General features: G+C 37.3%; 1 protein-coding gene across 2 annotated transcripts; it reads right to left on the reverse strand.

The window, feature by feature from the left end:
- Nucleotides 1-871: 871 nt before the first annotated feature.
- LOC136771785 (aldo-keto reductase family 1 member D1) lies at nucleotides 872-19,828 on the reverse strand. Of its 2 annotated transcripts, XM_066724303.1 has the most exons (10): nucleotides 19,683-19,822; nucleotides 13,138-13,265; nucleotides 10,961-11,128; nucleotides 6,291-6,407; nucleotides 5,419-5,496; nucleotides 4,506-4,628; nucleotides 4,111-4,220; nucleotides 3,714-3,872; nucleotides 2,860-2,949; nucleotides 872-2,358 (listed from the first exon to the last, which is right to left on the reverse strand). In XM_066724303.1, the coding sequence occupies exons 2-10, from the start codon at nucleotides 13,228-13,230 to the stop codon at nucleotides 2,316-2,318; spliced, it is 981 nt and encodes a 326-aa protein (XP_066580400.1). In that variant the 5' UTR covers nucleotides 13,231-13,265; nucleotides 19,683-19,822; the 3' UTR covers nucleotides 872-2,315. The 2 variants fall into 2 exon arrangements, with proteins under 2 accessions (XP_066580400.1, XP_066580401.1); XM_066724304.1 differs by lacking the exon at nucleotides 10,961-11,128 and having other exon boundaries at nucleotides 19,683-19,828.
- Between the last annotated feature and the right edge of the window lie 642 nt (nucleotides 19,829-20,470).

A 20,470-nucleotide genomic window follows, 5' to 3' on the forward strand; every position in this document is an offset into this window, starting at 1 on the left:
GAGATATGCCACACAGCTTCACATGTAATGTCTGCCCTTGTTTAGCTGCAATATCACATTTGTACACCAGAAAACATCCCTTTTTACATTTATAAATTTGATAACTTCATCTTTCCAGTGAACTGACAATGTATATTTATAGGTTTAGTTATAATTTCCCCCTAAGTTGTTATAATTATCATTAAAAATAAATACCATGTAATAAATACCAGTTACAACAATCAGCTGTCCATTTGTGTGTTCATATATTATTCTAATACAGGGAGAAAATATAATTACCAAACAGCCTCATTTAAAATAAATGACACTTATTAGTATTTTCAGTTAATGTTTGATCTGATACAGGTTTTTTATGTAAAACCCCACTGGTCATGGGAAGGCTAAAAGTTCAACGTGGTCACATATTCACAACCAAGAGACACAAACATCGAATTATGCAGTTCACAGAGTTTGCATAGCCTGTGGCCAATTGCATAAACATAGACTAAGTACTTGTCTTGGTATAATTATAAGTCATACTAATGATAGACACTCAGTTCAAACAGTTGCATAAAACAGTCTCTCCTTAGACTAGTCTTACTTAGTTAATCACGCAATGCATTCTGGGAATTGTAAGACATTTGAAGAACACAAAAAAATGGTGGACATGATTCCACTTCACAGTAAATTAAAATCTGTACTTCTTATTGGAATATAATGGAGAATATATACTTTTGGGGAAATTTTCTGAAACTTGCTCTAACGCACTCAAATACAAGGCATGGGGTAAAATACAAAAGTTAACAGCTAACCCACTGTGTGTGTGATCTGTAAAAGACATACAGAAACAGTGGAAGAATATGCTAAAATAAATATTTACTGCTGGAGTACATCCCTCAAAACTTAAACTTTATTAGTTTTAGGCCGCTAACTCAAATATTCCACATGACACTTAGAACAGAGGATGTGCCAACTGACTGGAAGACAGCAAATGTCATACCAATCCACAAGAAAGGGGACAAAACTGAGCCAGGAAATTACAGACCAATCAGTCTCACCTGCATCACCTGTAAAATGTTGGAAAAAATGATTAGACAGATAATAGAGGAGCATCTTAATGAAAACCATATTCATGCTGATAGTCACCATGGGTTTAGACGAGGCACATCATGTAAAAATGATGAAAGGCATCGACCACATCAAACCAGAGGAGCTTTTCCAGATCTGCAGGGACACACGCACCCAGGGACACAAATGGAAACTGGGCTACAAGGCATTCAAGACAGAAAACAGGAGACACTTCTTCACACAGAGAGGCGTTACAATGTGGAACAAACGCCCCAGCAATGTGGTAGAAGCGACAATTTGGGAACATTCAAAAATAAACTGAATAGGATCGTTGGATCACTTAGATATTAATGGACACCAAACAAGCACGATGGGTCAAATGGCCTCCTCTTGTTTGTATACTTTCTTCTGTTTCTTATGTAAATGGTCAACAGGATTGGTTATTGGGGGAGGAGTCTCTATGTTTTGGGGGATTGCCGGTGGGTGGGACAGCGGATTGTATTAGAGCCAATGGGAGGCTCCGCCCGTCAGCATCAGTGACAGTGTTGTAGACTCAGGCAAACTGTTTCCATGGAAAGACTTCTATTGTAAGATAGCCTTTGGGTGAGGAGGCTAACTTTTAGCCTTAGTCAGTCTTATTTTTTATGCAGCTGTCTAACTAACAAATTAAGACTAGTCTAATGATTTAGGCTAATCTAATATGGTTTTATGCAACTGACCCCAGATGACTTCCAGCAAGGATCGGCAGTATCAATAATACATGTATCCAAAATACATATGTTTATGACATATTATACTTGGTTACATTTTTTATTTAATCTCAGCAGGAAATTGTAATACACTTCCTTTCCCCTTAGATGAGCTTTGATGTGGTTTTATCTGTTCGTAGAGCTGTTTACCATGAACTATATTAATGTGACCGCACCGCAGATGATAAACTGGCTGTAATGCAGACATGGCAACATTATCTAGGTCACCTCTTGTTATAAAGAGTTTTATAAATTGCTTTTCAAATCCCAAATATATACAATTACATGTATTATAAGCACCCCATTTCTATATGCTGAATGTTTTTTTTTTAATGGTCCACAAATACATGAAGGTAGGTTAAACATTTAAAATCAAACAAAATATGTATCTCAGAAACAGCAGACATACAGACAGATATGCACAATCTAGGTTTGCTCTTATTAGTCTCCTGCATTTCAAATCTTTTCAACTCGGGTTTGTGTGATTTCTGTCGATTGACGCTCTGATGCCAACGATGTCTAGAATTCATCATGAAACGGGTATTCTGGATGATCGCTCCACCTGTATGGAAACAATATTTTGTGTTTTCAGGTTAATTACATTTTAACTACCACAAAAAGTGTCATCAACTTTTTTTTTTAATTATTTCCAATTGTGAAAGGAGCTATATAATGAATGCATCGACATCAACATTATCATGGCGCTTTGTCCTGAGGAGATGAATGAATATTATTCTTTGTATGAATACGTAAGCCTTCCTTTGTTGTTGTTTTTGTGTATTTTGTTCTTTGTTTTGTTTTTATGTGCAGTTTTGCTGACTGGTGCTAAAAACACTTTGACTACTTTTCTATTACCTTTGCAGTAAGCAGTCTGTGGCCTTAATAAATTGTCAAATATGACTGCTTGAATTGTTTCTGAGCTGACACCAGGGTCACCTACAATCCTGGTTCAGCATGTATTCAAAATAGTTATAGGTTGTGTTAATCTATTATTGTTTGCATGAATTAAAATTTGATTGAAATAAAGTTGTATGTCCTGCCTTTCCCCCCCAGGGATACCTACATCAGCAGCTCCACAAAGCGTATATTTTTGTTAAGCTCCTCAATGGCTTTCATTTCTTCATCGGTAAGGGAGAAGTCAAAGATCTGTAATGTGAAACAGCACATGGTCAACTAGTGAACACTTTGCCCGTAATTTGTGATAGTGTGTCACAATCCTAAAGGGGTAGGAGAGAAAGGGAATCATATATTTTTGGACTGGAGTGTCTAAGGGTTATTTGAGGATTAAAGTATATATAAACTCTTTACCAAAATTAATAAAGTTATTGGTAAGAGTTGGTTGATTAATCCCCACATTGAAATAAGTACTGAAACACTACATTACTTTACTGGACTAATACATTTCAATTTGTCTGGAAAATTGAAGATATCCATAAACAAACCAAATTGGAAGCTAATCTGAATATCCTTTCTTTTCCTTTTTAATTCTGATCAAAAGTGTCCAAAGTTTCACTATATGAAAGGCAGATACAGGAGACCAGATACATTGTACATTGTGAATCTGAGACTTTTGTTTTGTTTTATTTGTATCCAGATTAAATTCACCACTACAATCAAACAACAAATCCTCAAGCTTGAAAAGGTAGTTTTAATACTAAAAGGGTTTTTCTGATGGTGGTATGAAGACAATGGGTGGGAGCTGAGAGAAAGTATGGAAGACTGGTCTATCTTGTTCCTTTCCCCTGGAGGATGCATTTGAAAATGTGTTTATTTAATTAAGTTCACTCTGATCAGGGTGGTGCCTAACAGACACAGATATTCACAAAGACATCAATGGAAAATGTTATGCCGAAGTGATGAAAGACTCATGCTCATGGAATGCCTGTTTAAGGCAGTAGTTTCATACTAGCCTGGAAGTTGTCCTTGATGCGCTGAGCGCTGAAGCTCTTTGGAATGACCACGACACCCCTCTGAACATTGAAGCGCAAGGACACCTGCGCCGTTGTCTTGTTGTACTTCTTTCCAATCGACACAAGAAGAGCATCTTCTAACAGAGGTGGGCAAGTTAAATTGACCCTATCGAAAGAAAGACTAATTATACCTTATGTTTTTCTCATTTAACTTTAAATGTAAAGGACACATAGCCATTTCCTTCCACTAAACATCTACTGATATCTTGAAAAAATAGCCATAGGCCTTAGACTTTCATTCTACAATATAGATGGTGGGCAGTACCTCTGTTAAATTCCTAAATCTGTAAAACACCCACTGTAGTATTCCAAGAAAATTGAATGATTATCCATATAGTACATACCAAGACGCATCTCGTGACGTTCCCAAAGGGCTGTAGCCCACAATAACAATGTCATTCTGCCGGCAATACTCTAAAAGCTTGGGCTGAGTGAAATATGGGTGACATTCAACCTGTATTTGAGGGAGAAAAATATGTTTGCATAAGTGAGCTGTACACGGCAGGAACACATAAAAAACAGAATCGTGCATTTGAATTTCTGCAACCGGAATCATTCTTTTAACGCATTGAAACTTAACGTTGAAGAGGAAAGATCAGAAATGTATGCAAATCAGGCAGACATGCTTCTAATGCGATTGGACTTTGGAATATGGGCGGTCTTATAGTTTCTAAAAGAGGCAGAGTGCTAACAATCAGCGCTGGTGCGACTTGAAATCCATATTGCAACCAACCAGTACCTGATTTGAAACAGGTTTATGTTTGAGGCCTGGCTTTTTCAGGATCAGCTCCATTTGCCTGTGATTGAAGTTGGACAAGCCAATGGACTTCGTCAACCCTGCATCTTTACATGCTTCCATAGCCTGTTTAATGAACAAAGAAATAAACAAAGAACTAATCACACAAATGTGTATAATATACATATTATACATATTATATAGAAAAACTGCAGTTAAAGGTCCTTTTGTTCTATTCAAATTCAATAATGTCTTGAAAAAGGAATGAAATGCCACTTGTAGGAAAGCTCAGTGCAACATCCTAATGTTAGGACCTTATTGTACATATTGCAGAAAATGCATGTCTATTCACACCCGCCTCGGATGTCTCGTGGGCCTTCAGCACGCAGATTCAGATTTCAAAAGACAATAGCCCATTCTGGTGAGCAAACTGACAGGAGCCGACCCTATAAAAGGTGTACACATCATGCAATGACCAATTTACAGTGAATACTAAGGTCTTGCTCCTCAGCATAGTTGGGGTGCTTACAGTTTTTAACATGAATCACTTAACAGAAAACTGGGAAATGGATCTGTTAACAAATACATCATAATAATACAGTTCTTATTTTATTTCATATTTTTGATTATTCCGAATCTGAAAAGCTATTACCTTTGAAATTTAGCTTTGGTTACACATTACAATAAATGCAAATTAAATCTTGTGGGAGAACCTCAGGAATAACAGATTCATTTCTCATGCACTTCCTCTGAGTAGTGTAACAGTTAAAGTTAGGCTAAGGGTCAAGGTTAGGGATTACAGACTTCAGACCACATCCTTACACAGACACAAGCCAAACTGCATAAAGGTTTCCTTAACAATGTGGAAAACAGCCTGCATATTATTTTATGCTAAATGTGATAGGTGATGGTTTACCTCCCATGTAGCGCAAAGGTCTGACTCGTGGTAAATATGCTTCCCATTCTCATCTTTTGGGTAAAATGTGTCCCCTGGCTAGAAGACAAACAAAACAACAGTCATTTGTGAGGCGCAGGACCTCAGAACAGCAACAACATAGAAGCAACACAATTCCTATTTGTATCTCCAGATGTGGACCTTTGGCCAAACATGTTATCTCAATAGTTGAGTAATGCACAGCTGGCCAGTGATTAATATGAAAGTGTAATAGTTTAAGACATACTGCTGGTTTCCAATCATTTATGTGAAATGAGGAAATAAAGTCAAGCTGTGGCCAAAGACCACAAAGTAAGAAACCCAAGACAGCTGTGAAATCTGGAGCCTTTATTACTAGAGAACCAGCCTGTCACTGTGTACTCAAAACTGTACCATATATGAAAGGTTCATATTTATTAAAATACATGGGGTGGTAAAGGAATAAAATGCAAAGCAAACCTTTTTATTAAAGGCAACACTTGAGCTTATGACACTATTACAGTAATATACGATGACTGTAATTCCACTTATTTTTAATTTGGTTGTCTAAATCTACTGTAATAAATACAGAGACATTATTTATCACGCAGATAGGGAAAAAAAATAACTTTTTTATGAAGGGCAGAAGATTTATGTGTCCTTCAAATCTTGAACACAGGGACCTATTAAAACATTAATTGACAAATACTTTTCTTAAAAAGGGGTTTCTGATCAGATTTATAGAGCATAGAATATTGTTAAAGGTGTTAAAAGCAAAATTTATCACATTTGCTCAACTCAAGTTCTCATAGGAAGAGCAAAATTTAATTGTGAAATTAGTCTCAGAAGAGACCAGATAGAGGCAAACAATGTACCTTAAATGCAATGGGAAGTTCAATTATATAGAGATCAACGTAGTCCAGTTGAAGAGTCTTCAAAGTCCTCTCCAGGGCAGGTCTGACCAACTCGGGGGGGTGGAAGGTATTCCAAAGCTAAAGCAATTCACAGCAATAAAAGTACATACATTTAGTAACAGTGGTTAATGCCTAATGCTGTGATTAATGGTTTATTTATTTGTTTATCGTCGTTGTCAGTTTATCAATCTGTAAAACGCTCTGTGGCTATCCTGTGAAGGGTGCTATACAAAATTAAAAGTGATTGAATCGATTACTCTAATGTAATTTTTCAGCTTTCAATGTTTGCTAACGGAATAAGGGACTGAAATATCTGATATAGTCATCCTGGAGATGGAAAAGGTTGCTATTAACATAACACATGCTTCCACAGCAGTACAGGAATGTCCAGTCCCAACCATCTGTCCAATTCATATTGTCAGCACTTTTCCTGATATTTACCCTACTTTCCTGGCAGATATCCTTTCATATGCCTGTGTGATCCTCTTTAGAAAACCACTGGTCTGGACTGTTCTAGTGTAAAAGCTACTGAAAACATTCCCCATTTGCAGGGGGAAATAATTAAGGTTTCACACAGTTGAAAACAAAAATCATTTGAGAGAAATAATATACATATTCTGTGACTATATTAGACTTATTTAGATTGTAGGTATTTTAAAGATTTTATTTCCAGCTTTTGCTCAAAGCCAATTTGTTTACTCTAGGCATCCTACCAATTTTTTTTTTCTTTAATTTAATAATGTGTTATTACTATAAAAAGAGCCTGGCACCATATCAAGACATTGTGCAACATGAGGTTGGAAATGACTAAAGACTCTTTTTATGTTGACATAAGGATGGCACAGGGTTCTGTCTGTGAGTACAGTTGCCACGCTGAAATGGCTGTAAAGTTTCATGTATAATAAAATTCTAAAATGATTATTAGACATTAATTTGAGCTGTCTACATACAGTGTGCTTCATGAACTCCTGGAGGCTAAGGCTGGCAAAGTTAATACATTGTTTGGAAAATGCTGATTTTGGTTCGATGTCAGTGTCACTCTGTTCAGAGTGCAATCAAACTGTTTAAATTATGTTTCAGTGTGGGCTTGTCATAAGAATTGTACCCTGTATGGACAGTTTAAACTTCCTTAAACTTTTTCACATTTTGCTGTGTCAAACGTTTTGCTCTGTCCAAGTTTCAGTTTTTTTCCAGAGGGCAGTAGGTTTTAAACAGGGACTTTTCTATACTTTGCTCAATTCATTTCCACTTCTATCCTGACCAGTGCCCCAGTCCCTGCCATTGAGAAACCATGACATGATGCTGCACCACCAGGTTTCACAGTAGTGTGCCACAAGGTTCAATTTTAGTTTAGTCAGACCACGAAACATTTTGCCAGAGGTGGAAAGAGTACTGAAAAATCCTACTCAAGTAGAAGTACTGTTACTTTGATGAAAATGTACTCAAGTAGAAGTACTGGTATAAAAAATGACTCAAGTACAAGTAAAAAGTAGCTCATTTAAAAAGTACTTGGAGTACAAATTACATAGTTACTTTTAACAAAGCATTGTCACATGATCTTCAAGCAAACACTTCAATAATGGCCATAGTGCAGAGATATGTAACAATAAAGTAACGGTTCTATTGATTTAAAAGTTTGTGTTATTATTATTATTATTATTATTATTATTATTATTATTATTATTATTATTTCTAAATGTCTGTAGCTGATATTTAAATAAATAAATACAAATAAAATCACAATACCAGCTTACCTAGAACACAAAGAAATGTTGATATACCTTTATTGTTAGTTTATTGTGGGGGATATCACTGGTCAGGACAGGAGGCTGTATTTGGGACAGACTAAAACGAATGACAAATCGGAATATCCATTGACTATAATTGTGAGTGGAATGCCCATAGACTACAATGGGGAAAACAGAAGGACAATTTATATCTCCAAATCCCACACAGGAATCCTAAAATCCTGAATACACTTTCTATAAAATATGCTAATATATAAAATAAAAGTGGAATGACAGCTGATTTCTATGGAATGACAGGCCTGGAATATTGAAAACGCAAAATTCAATTTTAGTATGTCCCTGTATTTTACAGAAACATCCCTTTCCAAAAAGCAAATTGCTATTAAGTACGGGTGTGTAATGTGTGATATTGTCTGATATTTGTTGAATGATGTATCATTTTGATCGGGGACGGAGACGGAGACGGACAGTTTTTAGCATTGGGATTACAAGACAAAACTCGTTTTAGATTAAACTGTGTATACTACGTGAAAAGGGTACCCACTAGGAGTATATCCATAGCAAGAACCTGAATTATGTGTGGAATTGGCTTCAATATCACGTTTTGCCAAGAAGCTCTTCAAATGTTTGCTCACTATAGGGCTGTAACGATTCAACACATTTTCAATTCAGTTCAATTTTTGATTGCAGTTGTTATTTTTCTTCACACACTTGTCTCCAAATTAATAACCTTTTTTGACAAAAATTGAACAATTATTTTAACACTGCCAGCCAGGAAATCAACAATAACAGTATTAACAGTAAATGAACAGTAAGGGCTTATGAAACACACTTTAATGGACTTTGATTGGTTCTAGATTTGCATGAACAGTTTTTCTGGAGTTGTCATGATTGAATTCCAAAGGAAAGATAGAAATTTGCTGAGCCGATCAGGACAGACAAAAGAGAGCTATAGTAGGTGCAAATCTGCTAATTAAATAAATAATGACAATAATATATGAATGTATGACTTGTACAAAATCACGTTTCTGGAGTCAACACGATTATAACTCTTTCACAATGACTAATTTTTATTACAAAGCACAGATTGTCTTCAGTATATCCTGCTCCATAAACTGCAGGTCCCGCAGTTGGAGAAGAAAGTGTTTATAACTTATTACATTTGAGGAGTTCACAGCTGAAACGCCGTATAGGTATTAAATTCAAATATTTTGTGACATAGAAGAATGGATAAGTGGAGAAATTCACACACGCAGAGATATTGTCTGCAGTCATTTTGTTTTTTTCTGATATTGCTCCTTCATTTATTGGTCTTTTTTTCTGTCATCCACATTTATTTTATTTATTTTTTCCATGACAGCCTACAAAATGTGTAAACAAATGCCTTTTTAAAAGTAGCGAATTTGAAAAATACTCAAAAAAGAAACAGCTACTCAATTACTTTCCATCCCTGCATGTTTTGTTTTTTTTGCATACTTCAAATGGGATGCAAGGTGCCAAATTTTTAGAGTGCATGGGACATTTTTGTCAGTTATCAGTAGTCATAGATAACAAGGGAGGCAACATACAATATATCACATTATTTTTACTGGAGCAATTTGTAAACTATAAGGGTACAACAGCAGTGTCCCACACCTGGGACTGAACCCCCAACCCTCCACTCCAGAATCCAGAGCCCTGACCACTACTCCACACTGTAGCTCTTGCCATGGCCTCTAGGAAGCATCTCTGATTGGTCTCCTTGCTCTATCATCCAGTCTGGAGGGACAGCCTGATCTAGGCAGGGTATTGGTGGTATCATACACCTTCCACTTCTAAATAATCATCTGGACTGTGGGATTTTCAAGCCCTTTGATATTTTTTTTACCCATCCCCTAATCTGTGCCTTTCAACAATTTTGTTCGGGAGTTCTTTTGAAACCTCTTTGGGTCTCATGGTTGAATCTTTGATTTGAAATGGACTACCCAGCAGAGGAGACCTACAGGAACTCCTGAAATCATGAGAATCACTACAATGTTTCACAGATTAAATTCAATGGTCCAATGGTGTCCAATTGTGACACTGTGTGGTTTTGGACATGGCGTCTGGGGCTCTCAGGTGGGCCTTAGGAAACAAGGAGGCAGGGGTACAGTGCAAAGATGTGCTTTTATTATATACAGTGTAGTCTAAACTAAACACATAGACAGGTCCCTCTTTACACATATAACTAATTGAAGAGGAGCATACAACAAACAGCAACCAAGTCCAATCACCAATCTATAATCCAATTGCCAAGTTCATTACTATGAGTCAAAAGCTTTTCTTTCTGTCACTCACTGAGGGAACTGAAGGTCACGTGTCTCTCAAGTAATTTTCCTCCCCCGGGGTCCGGGGAGGTGCAGGGCTGTTTGGGCCGGTCTCTCACCGAGCCTCCCAGCACGACAACACAATATATGTTATTATTATTATTATTATTATTATTATTATTATTATTATTATTATTATGTTTTATGCCCGACATATATCCACACATAGAATCTGTAAAAGTTCAGACACCGATGTAAATATAATAATTAACTGAACTGAACTGAAGAGCAGTATTACAGTAGACTAATGAAGATTCAGTTACTTCCAATATAAAGTAATTAAAGACAATGTATAATATAAAGTTCATATAGTAGTTTCTTTCATCTATTGAATTTGAATGTGATTATGTACAACTATGCTTTAGCCACTGAGTAACTTTTCTATAACTACTGTGTATTTATTGTACCTGTAACAGTACCAATGATTTTCCTAAGAGCACAGTTCCCAAACCATAAGTAAGCAGTTTGTTTTAGTACTCTTGGGAGTCTATCATAGAAGAGTGAGAGTTAGGGAGTAAGTCTAAAACAGAAGACGCACCTTGCCACAGTAAAAAATGTCTTCCCTTTTGATGCTTCCTTCAGCGATTTTCTCCCGTATGGCCTGTCCAACCTCGTGTTCATTGAAATACACCAAGGCTCCATCTAAGTGTCGGTATCCAACATCAATCGCCAACTTTACTGATTCATAACAGGTTCCTTTGGGGGTCTAACGAAACAAAAAACAAATAAGAAAAAGTAAGAGGATATTTATAAGGAGATGGGTAGTGAGAGATAAATAGGCCATACATGGAAATATCAAAGAAATGGCAGATAAGCAAATTATAACTAAATACATAGCAAACTATTCTAGCTCAGGGCCTATACTAAAACTCTGTTCAACAGTTTCATAATTTGCTAACTTTACATATACTGTATATTGCATTCCCATGCAAGCATGTTGCAACACAGGTAGATATCTGGGTTTCAAATTGTTGGTAATAAAACAGTGATACCATAACAAGGAATTAAATTGTGGTGCAGAATGCTTCTAATTTTTATTTAAATTTGCATTAAGACACCACACATGTATACAGTCTGTGATCTTTGTACAGCCCATATTGTATGTATGTACTGCATTGGGAGGTTATAGTGTTATAGGCTGTAGTGATAACACCTCTTCGTAATCATGAATCACAGGGGATTACAGTATATTCTTCAATAATACAACATGCATGTACTAGAGAAAAGAAACAATGTATGAATACATATGAATATGAATGTATATAATCATTTGTTTTCTAAAATAAATACATATATAAATAACTATTGACAATTTCAACAATAAACGAAATGACAGTAGATTTTTGAACATATTTGTATCGATGAACAGTCAAATGAATTTTTAAATATGAAAAATCTGCCTGTGGGTGGCATGATTTTGCTTCTTTTAATGGCTGTGTCAATCAGTTCTCTGTTTATGGTTAGCTAGCCACTATGTAGGTTCACTAGGTAGAGATAGACAGCGATATCAAAACGTGTATTATTTATCATTTTCCTTTAAGTCTTGGTCTGAACCTGCACATAGCAATTCTAAAAGGAATTGTTGGCTAATTACTGGTAAATCATTGTCATCTCATACACTCCATCTTGTTTCTCATAAGACTTTTAAATCAGTTAAGAAAGAAAGTGGTAATTGTAGCTAATAATGGGAAGAAGTTGGGGCACTTTTTTTTTTTTTTTTTATTAAATCAACACCAGATTATATTGTGTGGATACGCTGACAATTGCTTTTGATTAAACTAAAATAAATAATATAAATAAAAACGTCTTTTCACTGTCGGTAGCTGCTTCGTCGTGTTTCTGTGTGTGCTCAATCTGTCATTCTCCAACTGGTTTTCTTTTGAGTTGTGTTTTGCTGAGATCGATGTAGTGTAAAGACTGTCATTCCAGAAAGAGCAAGGAGACACTGCAGACATTTCAGCTGCTGCAATGATTGACAAGTTCACTTTAACCACCCACTTCTACAGTGCTTTAGAACTCAAAGCAATCCCGTCGTATGATTGTTGTTGAATAGTCACATAGAGAGTTCTTAAGGCTTATATAAGTATACTGAACACCATTCTGCTGTGTATGCACCATAGATATTATTTTTCTCCTGACATTAACCATATTTTTCCCTAACAGCACCCATGTCTCCTTATTGAGCAATACAACAAACCCTTTGGGACAGAACTGTTAAGGACTTTTTTCAGTTATACCTGTGTTGTAATTCAAATTGGTCACTTAAAGCATTATATATGGCTGCCATAGATCAATAGAACCCCCAAGATTCAAATAGACTATTAATGGTATATGATAAGCACATAATTGCAAGCTACAAACAGGTATGGGTATAAAGTAAGCCTCAATCTGCAGAAAATCATGCAAATAAGACCAAAATTATAATCATTTATGGACTTTCAAATGGGGTTCGTAGTTGGCCAGTGGACCATTAAAAACTGCTAGCGCATTGATGGACTTACTTCAGTTGAAAACAATTCATGATCTGGGTCTTAACAGATAAGAAATAAATATTGAGCAAACAAAAATGTTAGAAAATTTAATCTAAACTTGAGTAGATAGTGCAAACTAAATATTATAATTGGCAAGGGGAATCATAACAAACATTATGTTTCTGCCGGCTTTAGAACCTCCCGGTCTCTTATGATGAAAGATCCATTAAAAATAGATTCTTACTGTCCGTGGGTCCCCATAGGTTCCGAGTCCTATAAGTGGCATCTTATTTCCATCGTTCAAAAGGATGTGGTGGCTTTCTGCTGTCAAATTCATGTTGGTCCAAGACAGATGCACTCTGTTGTGTGCTCCTAAACAATAAAAGCACGGACAAAAATGTTTTCCTTATCATTAAGCCAGTAGGTGACCAAAGAGTCAAGTTAATAGGTAATTCATTCAGCTACCTTTGTTCTCCTGTATTTTTTCCCTCATTCCTACCAAGCCATGCACATAGGTGATATTGATTTTTGAGGGTAAATGACTCGTTTGAACAAATCATGAAATATATGCAAACTGTGGAACATTTACAGTCTTAAATCTGTCTTTCTGTTTTTAGTAACCTTAAGAGGTAATTTCTGTACATGAATATACATATAAATTGATCCACGTAAACATATTCAAAGTATTCTCCTTCTTCCATAAATATGCAGAAACAGGTACATGCAGTGTAAGGTTAACCATATGTTTTTATTAGAAAAAGAGCAATATTATAATGAATTGGTTAGGCCTATATCGTGTTTTTAAATGATTATGAAACTGATTTGATAAAAGTGGAAGTGGGGAGGATTGGCTACGGAGTTTGTATAAGGGTGTAAATGTTAAATATGTTTTTTTTCTCTGCATTTTCTATAAATAAAAAACATGTTCACCAAAACAAGGATTGCATAGATAAATAGTAACCTAGATAATCTGACCCAGTCATTCTACCACTCTGTGGCTCTCTGATTGACCATGGGTTATAGGTTAAGGTTCTCTGCCACTGTGTCCATCGTGCTTGCTGCATCATCTTTGTATTGCTAAAAACACAATTACTATAACAAAACTAAACTAAAACGAACTGTTATGTTGCAGATTGAAAACTAAACCCTAGACCAAATCAAAACTTGGACCTACCTGCCAATTACACATGACAAAACCTGTCGTTGATTAATTTATTGTCAGAAACCACATTCTACTACTTATTATGAATACAAATGTGTGAGAACAACTAGTATTGATCAACACCTATATTGAACTCATCCACATCATTGAATTATTCAGGGCTTGTGTGTATCTGCATTTCTTTCTGTGTCTTGAGAACTCTGTAGCAGACAGAGACATGTGGGTCCCATAACATTTAAAGTCCATTGCCTTGACACTTTCAGGGGATGAGGTTTACATTGATAAGAAACCTTCCTGTTGTTTCTATGAGTCATCCACAAGGTCACAGAAAAGGTGAGTTGGAAGTTTACCAAATGGGCGTCACAAAATAGTTACTCATTATCTATTTTGTTGATTGTTCAGTAGCCAATATACTGTTAGACTATTTCATGAATATTCATGATTTACATTTACCCCACATATGGACATTTTCTTTGTTCTTGTGGCTCAGAACATTTGTGGAGTCAGGGGATCCACTGTTTCATGGTCATGGTTTCTCTATATTATTTTATTACCAAATAAACATCATATTGGATCCTCTGCATTCCTTACAAAAATAATAGGGAACTGGTTTTTAATTTGAGATTTCCAAATAGGTCAAGATTATAATGTACTATTGTTTGGCCAAAACCTGATTCAACCTTGAAACAAAACATTTGCTGCCATTTTGACATTCTGGTTTTGCTGCTTTTCCTGTATCATCTTTGTATGGCTTTTAACACATAAACTGTAACAGCCTTTTGGGATTTTTACCATGATTACTATATTCATTGGGTAAGGACTATTGCCTTAGGTTAAATTCCATTTCTATGGTTATTGTTGCCATAGAAACAGGGATGCAATGTTGTCTTCTGTGAATCTAATTCTGCCTGCAGTCATTTTTACATTTTGCATCCGCTGCATTTCTCACTGTCAATATCGACAGTATTACTAACAAAAATTTTAAGTACATTTGCATGAAATGTATTACTTTTATTATATCCTCACATTTGATATATTTTTAAATATATGATCAAAATGTATGATCCACTTTTTGTATATAATCCATATATTTATTTTATATATTGAAAATGCATTGTGGAAATTTACCTCAACACATAATTTGAACGTACACTTAGGTCCATAAATATTTAGACAATAACACAATTGTCATAATTTTGGCTCTGTACGCCTCTGTAATTTGAGGGTAGTTATATCCAAATTGGGTGAACGGTGGGGGAATTACACCCTTTTTTAATATCTGGTCCCCCCAATTTTAGGAGCTAAAAAGTACTTGGACAAACTCACAATTTAATTCATGATAATTTAAGTTTCAATACTTGATTGCAAATCCTTTGCAGTCAATGACTGCCTGAAGTCTGGAACCCATAGACATCACCAGATGCTGGGTTTCTTCCCTGGTGATGCTCTGCCAGGCCTGCACTGCAGCTGTCTTTAGTTCCTGCTTGTTCTTGGTGTGTTTTGACTTCAGCTGATGTCTTTCCCATAGATCTAAATGCAGATGTAACTTTAGTCACTGTTCCTATTGAAACACTAGCCAGTTGAGCAGTCTGTGACTGAAGCTCCTGCCATTCGTGCCCCAATAATGATCCACTCATTCAAAGTCACTTAAATCCTTTCTTCTTGCCATCTTGATCCAAAATTGAGGTCAACTGTGCCTGCTCAGCATTTTTATACATGCCACAGAGCATGATAGGATGTTAATTGCTTAATTGTATCATGCAGTACACCTGCATTTGTATTCATTATGTTCCTCCACTTATTTATTCAGGTTTTTCCTTTAATTTGTCACCCGTCTGTATATTCTTGTCATTTTAACTCATGTTGGATCTCATGCCTAATCTGGAAATTGTATGAAAGTAATACATGTCAGTTAGTGTTGGAATTATTGAAGTTATGGCTATTAAATATTTACCCTATGCAAATTGGCTCATTATTTAGTATGCACCATTTTACACCCAGTGGGCCTATACATGTAAAGCAGTTTAACAGGTTTACTGAGCAATTTTCTTCACTATGGATCAACAAATGCTGGTGCAGAGAACCCTTGGTCTTTAATGGGAAACCATGAAAATACAAATCATGTACAATACCATTAAAATAATAATCTGCAAACTACTATATATTTATTTGTAAAAAGGCAAAGAAATGATATTAAAATAATCAATCAGTATTTCTGTAAATTTCACACACACACAGAAACACACACACAAAAGTCCATTCTAATATCATATTTATAGTACTAGAAGTAGTAGTAAAGGAAATAGTCTGTTGTTTTTCTGTGTGCTTTACAAGATGGGATGGTTTTCAAACCAAAACACCAAGAGAAAATACATCATGAAGAAAAATTTATCTCAGTCTTAAGCTTTTCAAAACATGTAGAAACCCAACATGAGCATCATAATGGATGAACTGTACTTTCTTCTCTCCTCTCTTCCGTCATTGTCCTCACCTACCATGCTCCTGGAAGACTTCAACATCCACCTCTCCAACCCCTCCCACTCTGCCGGATTTCTTCCCCTCCTCCACTCCTTTAACTTCTCTCTCTCCCCGTTTCCCCCCACTCACAGGGCAGGCCGCCAGCTAGATCTCATCTTCTCCAGAGGCTGCTCCCCTTCGACACTCTCTGTGACACCCCTAGACATCTCAGACCACCACTTCATCTCCGTCTCCATTTCCCTCCCCACCCCACCTCCTTCTGTCACCTTTCGCCATAATCTCTGCTCTGTCTCCTCCTCCACTGCTCTCACTCTCTTACCTTCCATTGACTGTTTTTCCCATCTGTCTCTACAACTCTACTCCACCTTCTCCTCCCCCCCATCTCTCGCTGCTGATGATTTTGCCTCCTTCTTCTCCTCCATGATCACAGATATCCGCAAGCTCTTCAACAGTCCCCCCTCCTCACCTAAACTCCTCCTAAATCTCCTACTAATCAACCTTCATTTTCAGCATTCTCACCTCTCTCGGACTCTGAACTTTCCTCTTTTCCTAGGTCAAAAACCCACGACGTGTGCCCTGGACCCACTCCTCAAGAAACCAACCCTTGACCCCACCTCTCCTCAGAACTACCGTCCTGTCTCCCTACTCCCCTTCCTCTATAAGACCCTTGAGCATGCTGTCCACCATCAGCTCTCTGCATTTCTTTCCCATCACTCACTCCTTGATCCTCTGCAATCTGGCTTCCACACAGCTCACTCCACGGAGACTGCTCTCCTGGCACTCACACACTTTCTCAATTGTGCTCGGGCGGCCTCCCACACCTCAGTCCACACCTGTGCTCTCCTACACTGAGCACAACATCACACGCTGACACCCACCTGCCGATTCTTCCTGAGCAACATACGCTGAATCTGTCCCTTCCTCACCAACTACTCGACTCAGGTGCTCGTCCAGTCCCTGGTCCTCTCCCACCTGGACTATTGAAACTCCCTCCTGGCCGGTCTGCCTGCAACTACTAACCGCCCGCTCCAGCTCAAGCTCATCCAGAACTCTTCGGCTCGTCTGGTATTCTCTCTGCCATGATTCGCACACGCTACTCCACTGCTCCGCTCCCTCCACTGGCTCCTGATACCGACACGCATTCAGTTCAAGACATTGACCCTCACCTACCGCTGTCTCGACCACACTGCACCAAGTTACCTTCAGACCCTTGTCTCTCCATACATCCCCTCCAGACCGCTGCGGTCTTCCGGTGCCAGAAGACTAACCCTGCCTCCTTCCACTCTCTTTCCTCCAGAGCCGCTCCTTCTCATCCCTTGCACCTAAGTGGTGGAACGACCTTCCCACTGAAGTCAAGACCATCACTTCCAGGACTTCTTGTTATTTTTTATGCTGAAGATAGTTCTTAATGACTTTCGCTGTATGTGTGGGGTCATTGTCATGATGGATAAGTATCTGCCTGTACTTCTCAGCATTGAGGAGACCATTAATTCTGACCAAATCCCCACCTCCATTTGCAGAAATGCAGCCCCAAACTTGCCAGGAACCTCCACCATGCTTCACTGTTGCCTGCAGACACTCATTCGTGTACCACTCTCCAGCCCTTCAGTGAACAAACTGCCTTCTGCTACAGCCAAATATTTCAAATTTTGACTCATCAGTCCAGAACATCTGCTGCTATTTTTCTGCAACCCAGTTCCTGTGTTTTCGTGCATAGTTGAGTTGCGTGGCCTTGTTGACACATCGGAGGTATGGCTTTTTGGCCGCAAGTCTTCCATGAAGGCCACTTCTAACCAGACTTCTCCGGACAGTAGATGGGTGTACCAGGGTCCAACTGTTTCTGCCAATTCTGAGCTGATGGCACTGCTGGACGTCCTCCGATTGTGAAGGGAAGTAAGCATGATGTGTCTTTCATCTGCTGCAGTAAGTTTCCTTGGCCGACCACTGCGTCTACGGTCCTCAGTGTTGCCCGTTTCTTTGCGTTTCTTCAAAAGAACTTGGACAGCACATCTGGAAACCCCTGTCTGCCTTGAAATGTCTGCCTGGGAGAGACCTTGCTGCCTACAACTTGTGCACAGTACATTTTATATATATATATATATATATATATATATATATATATATATAACATCAAACACAAAAAAACATTTCTGCAGAAATTGTATTATAAATTATGCCAGTAAAATAAATGTATAATTATATCGTGTTGTTATATGGCATTTGCATTTTAACACGATTAGCATTGCCGAAGCGCAGCACTTCAGGTCACTTCACATTTGGTAGCATAACAATTACTTGAATCCTTAGTACGGTACTAAAGCTGGGGATCAGCTAGTCTCCAACTGTGCTCCGGCATAAATTATATTAATAAATTATAAATATTACATTTAAATCTTTAGATAAATTATATGTTTTCCCCATCTTAATCTTATTGTTACTGTTGTTTAAATCCTAACAACATACGGAATCAAAACAAGAAAATTGTAAGTCAAAATCACTAGACACAAAGTCAGAATTACTAGATGGAAAGTCAGAATTACAAACTAATGGGTCAAGATAATGAAATATTTGTATATGTTGTGTGTGCGTGCGTGTCAGAAATAGTTTCAAAGGAGACCTCTAGTGGCAAATAGCTGATGCCGCCGAAAAGTTATAAGGAAAATAGTTCTGAAATTAGACAATTCATAGAAGAGTATTGAGGTGGGAAAAGAGCCTACAAAACTGTCAAGTTTTATTTTTCATTTAAAAAGATAAAAAGATAGAGATATGCCCCAATGTCACTCATATCCATACTGTTCAGATATGCTACTTATTTTGTTTCTAAACATCAATGTATTGTGATAGGAATGATTCACAGTACAATATTCATAGTACAATATCATGACATTTTCACATGATTGATTAGTCGCTATTTTGTATTATGTTTTATTTATTTTATGTGGTTTGCTAATTATGGATTGATTATTGCTTGAAATTCTTTACATATACTCACTTAATGTTTGTTTGTTTGTTTGTTTGTATATTCTGATTCTATTCTATTTCATTGTATTCTAATTTTACAAGTTCCCCAAGTTTACAAACACACACACACAGGACTAATGAAGAGGATTCAACCAAGAGCTGCAGTCACTCCTTTTTAACAGACTCACCTGTTGGAAGGGATGGCAGTCCTGTCTTGGTATCTATTTCTTGAGATCGGGAGCAGTGAAGGCACGCAGCACAGGAAGTGGGACAGAGGAAATGACCTGTTTGCTTCCATACCTTGTGACTTTGATTATGACGTGCAATTGTTTATCAATACTTGTGCTCTGGAACATAAACAAATTACATAAGTTACACATTTAGGGATTTAGGGTGATACCTAACTAGAAGAGTTCTGCTATGACTGCCAGCATGTATACATGGTAATGGATTTGTGGACTGGGTTTAGTGTAAATGACAGAAAATAGAAAAGTAGGAGTTTCACATCATTAACTGTCAAAAAGCCCATCACATATGCTGCCTATAGGGTCTGAAGCAATTACACTCAACAAGACGCATGCAGTCATATACATTGTTTTGCGTTGAGCTACTACGTTTCAATTGTTAACGTTGTTTTGTCCCCTACCGCCCCCCCCACCTCTGTAGACCACACATTTGTTAATAGGGAAAGATAGTACAGCAGATATGCATATGTTGATTTATTTATTTAGAGTTTGAATGAGCTTGAATGCCCCCGCGACCCTCACCAGGATAAGCGGTTTCGATAATGGATGGATGGATGGATGAGCTTGAATGTAAGTATGTTTAACGTATCTCTTTTGCCATTCTCCAATACAGCAACAGCCTGTTATCACCCTGACACCATAGGCTTTATCATAATGACATGATGGTTTTTGCACGTTTCTCACTCCGCACTGCTTAATTTGTGGGAAGGGAGTGGGGGAAATGGAAATGG

The sequence above is a fragment of the Amia ocellicauda genome, chromosome 15 (genome assembly GCF_036373705.1).
Source record: "Amia ocellicauda isolate fAmiCal2 chromosome 15, fAmiCal2.hap1, whole genome shotgun sequence".
Classification (NCBI taxonomy): Eukaryota; Metazoa; Chordata; class Actinopteri; order Amiiformes; family Amiidae; genus Amia; species Amia ocellicauda.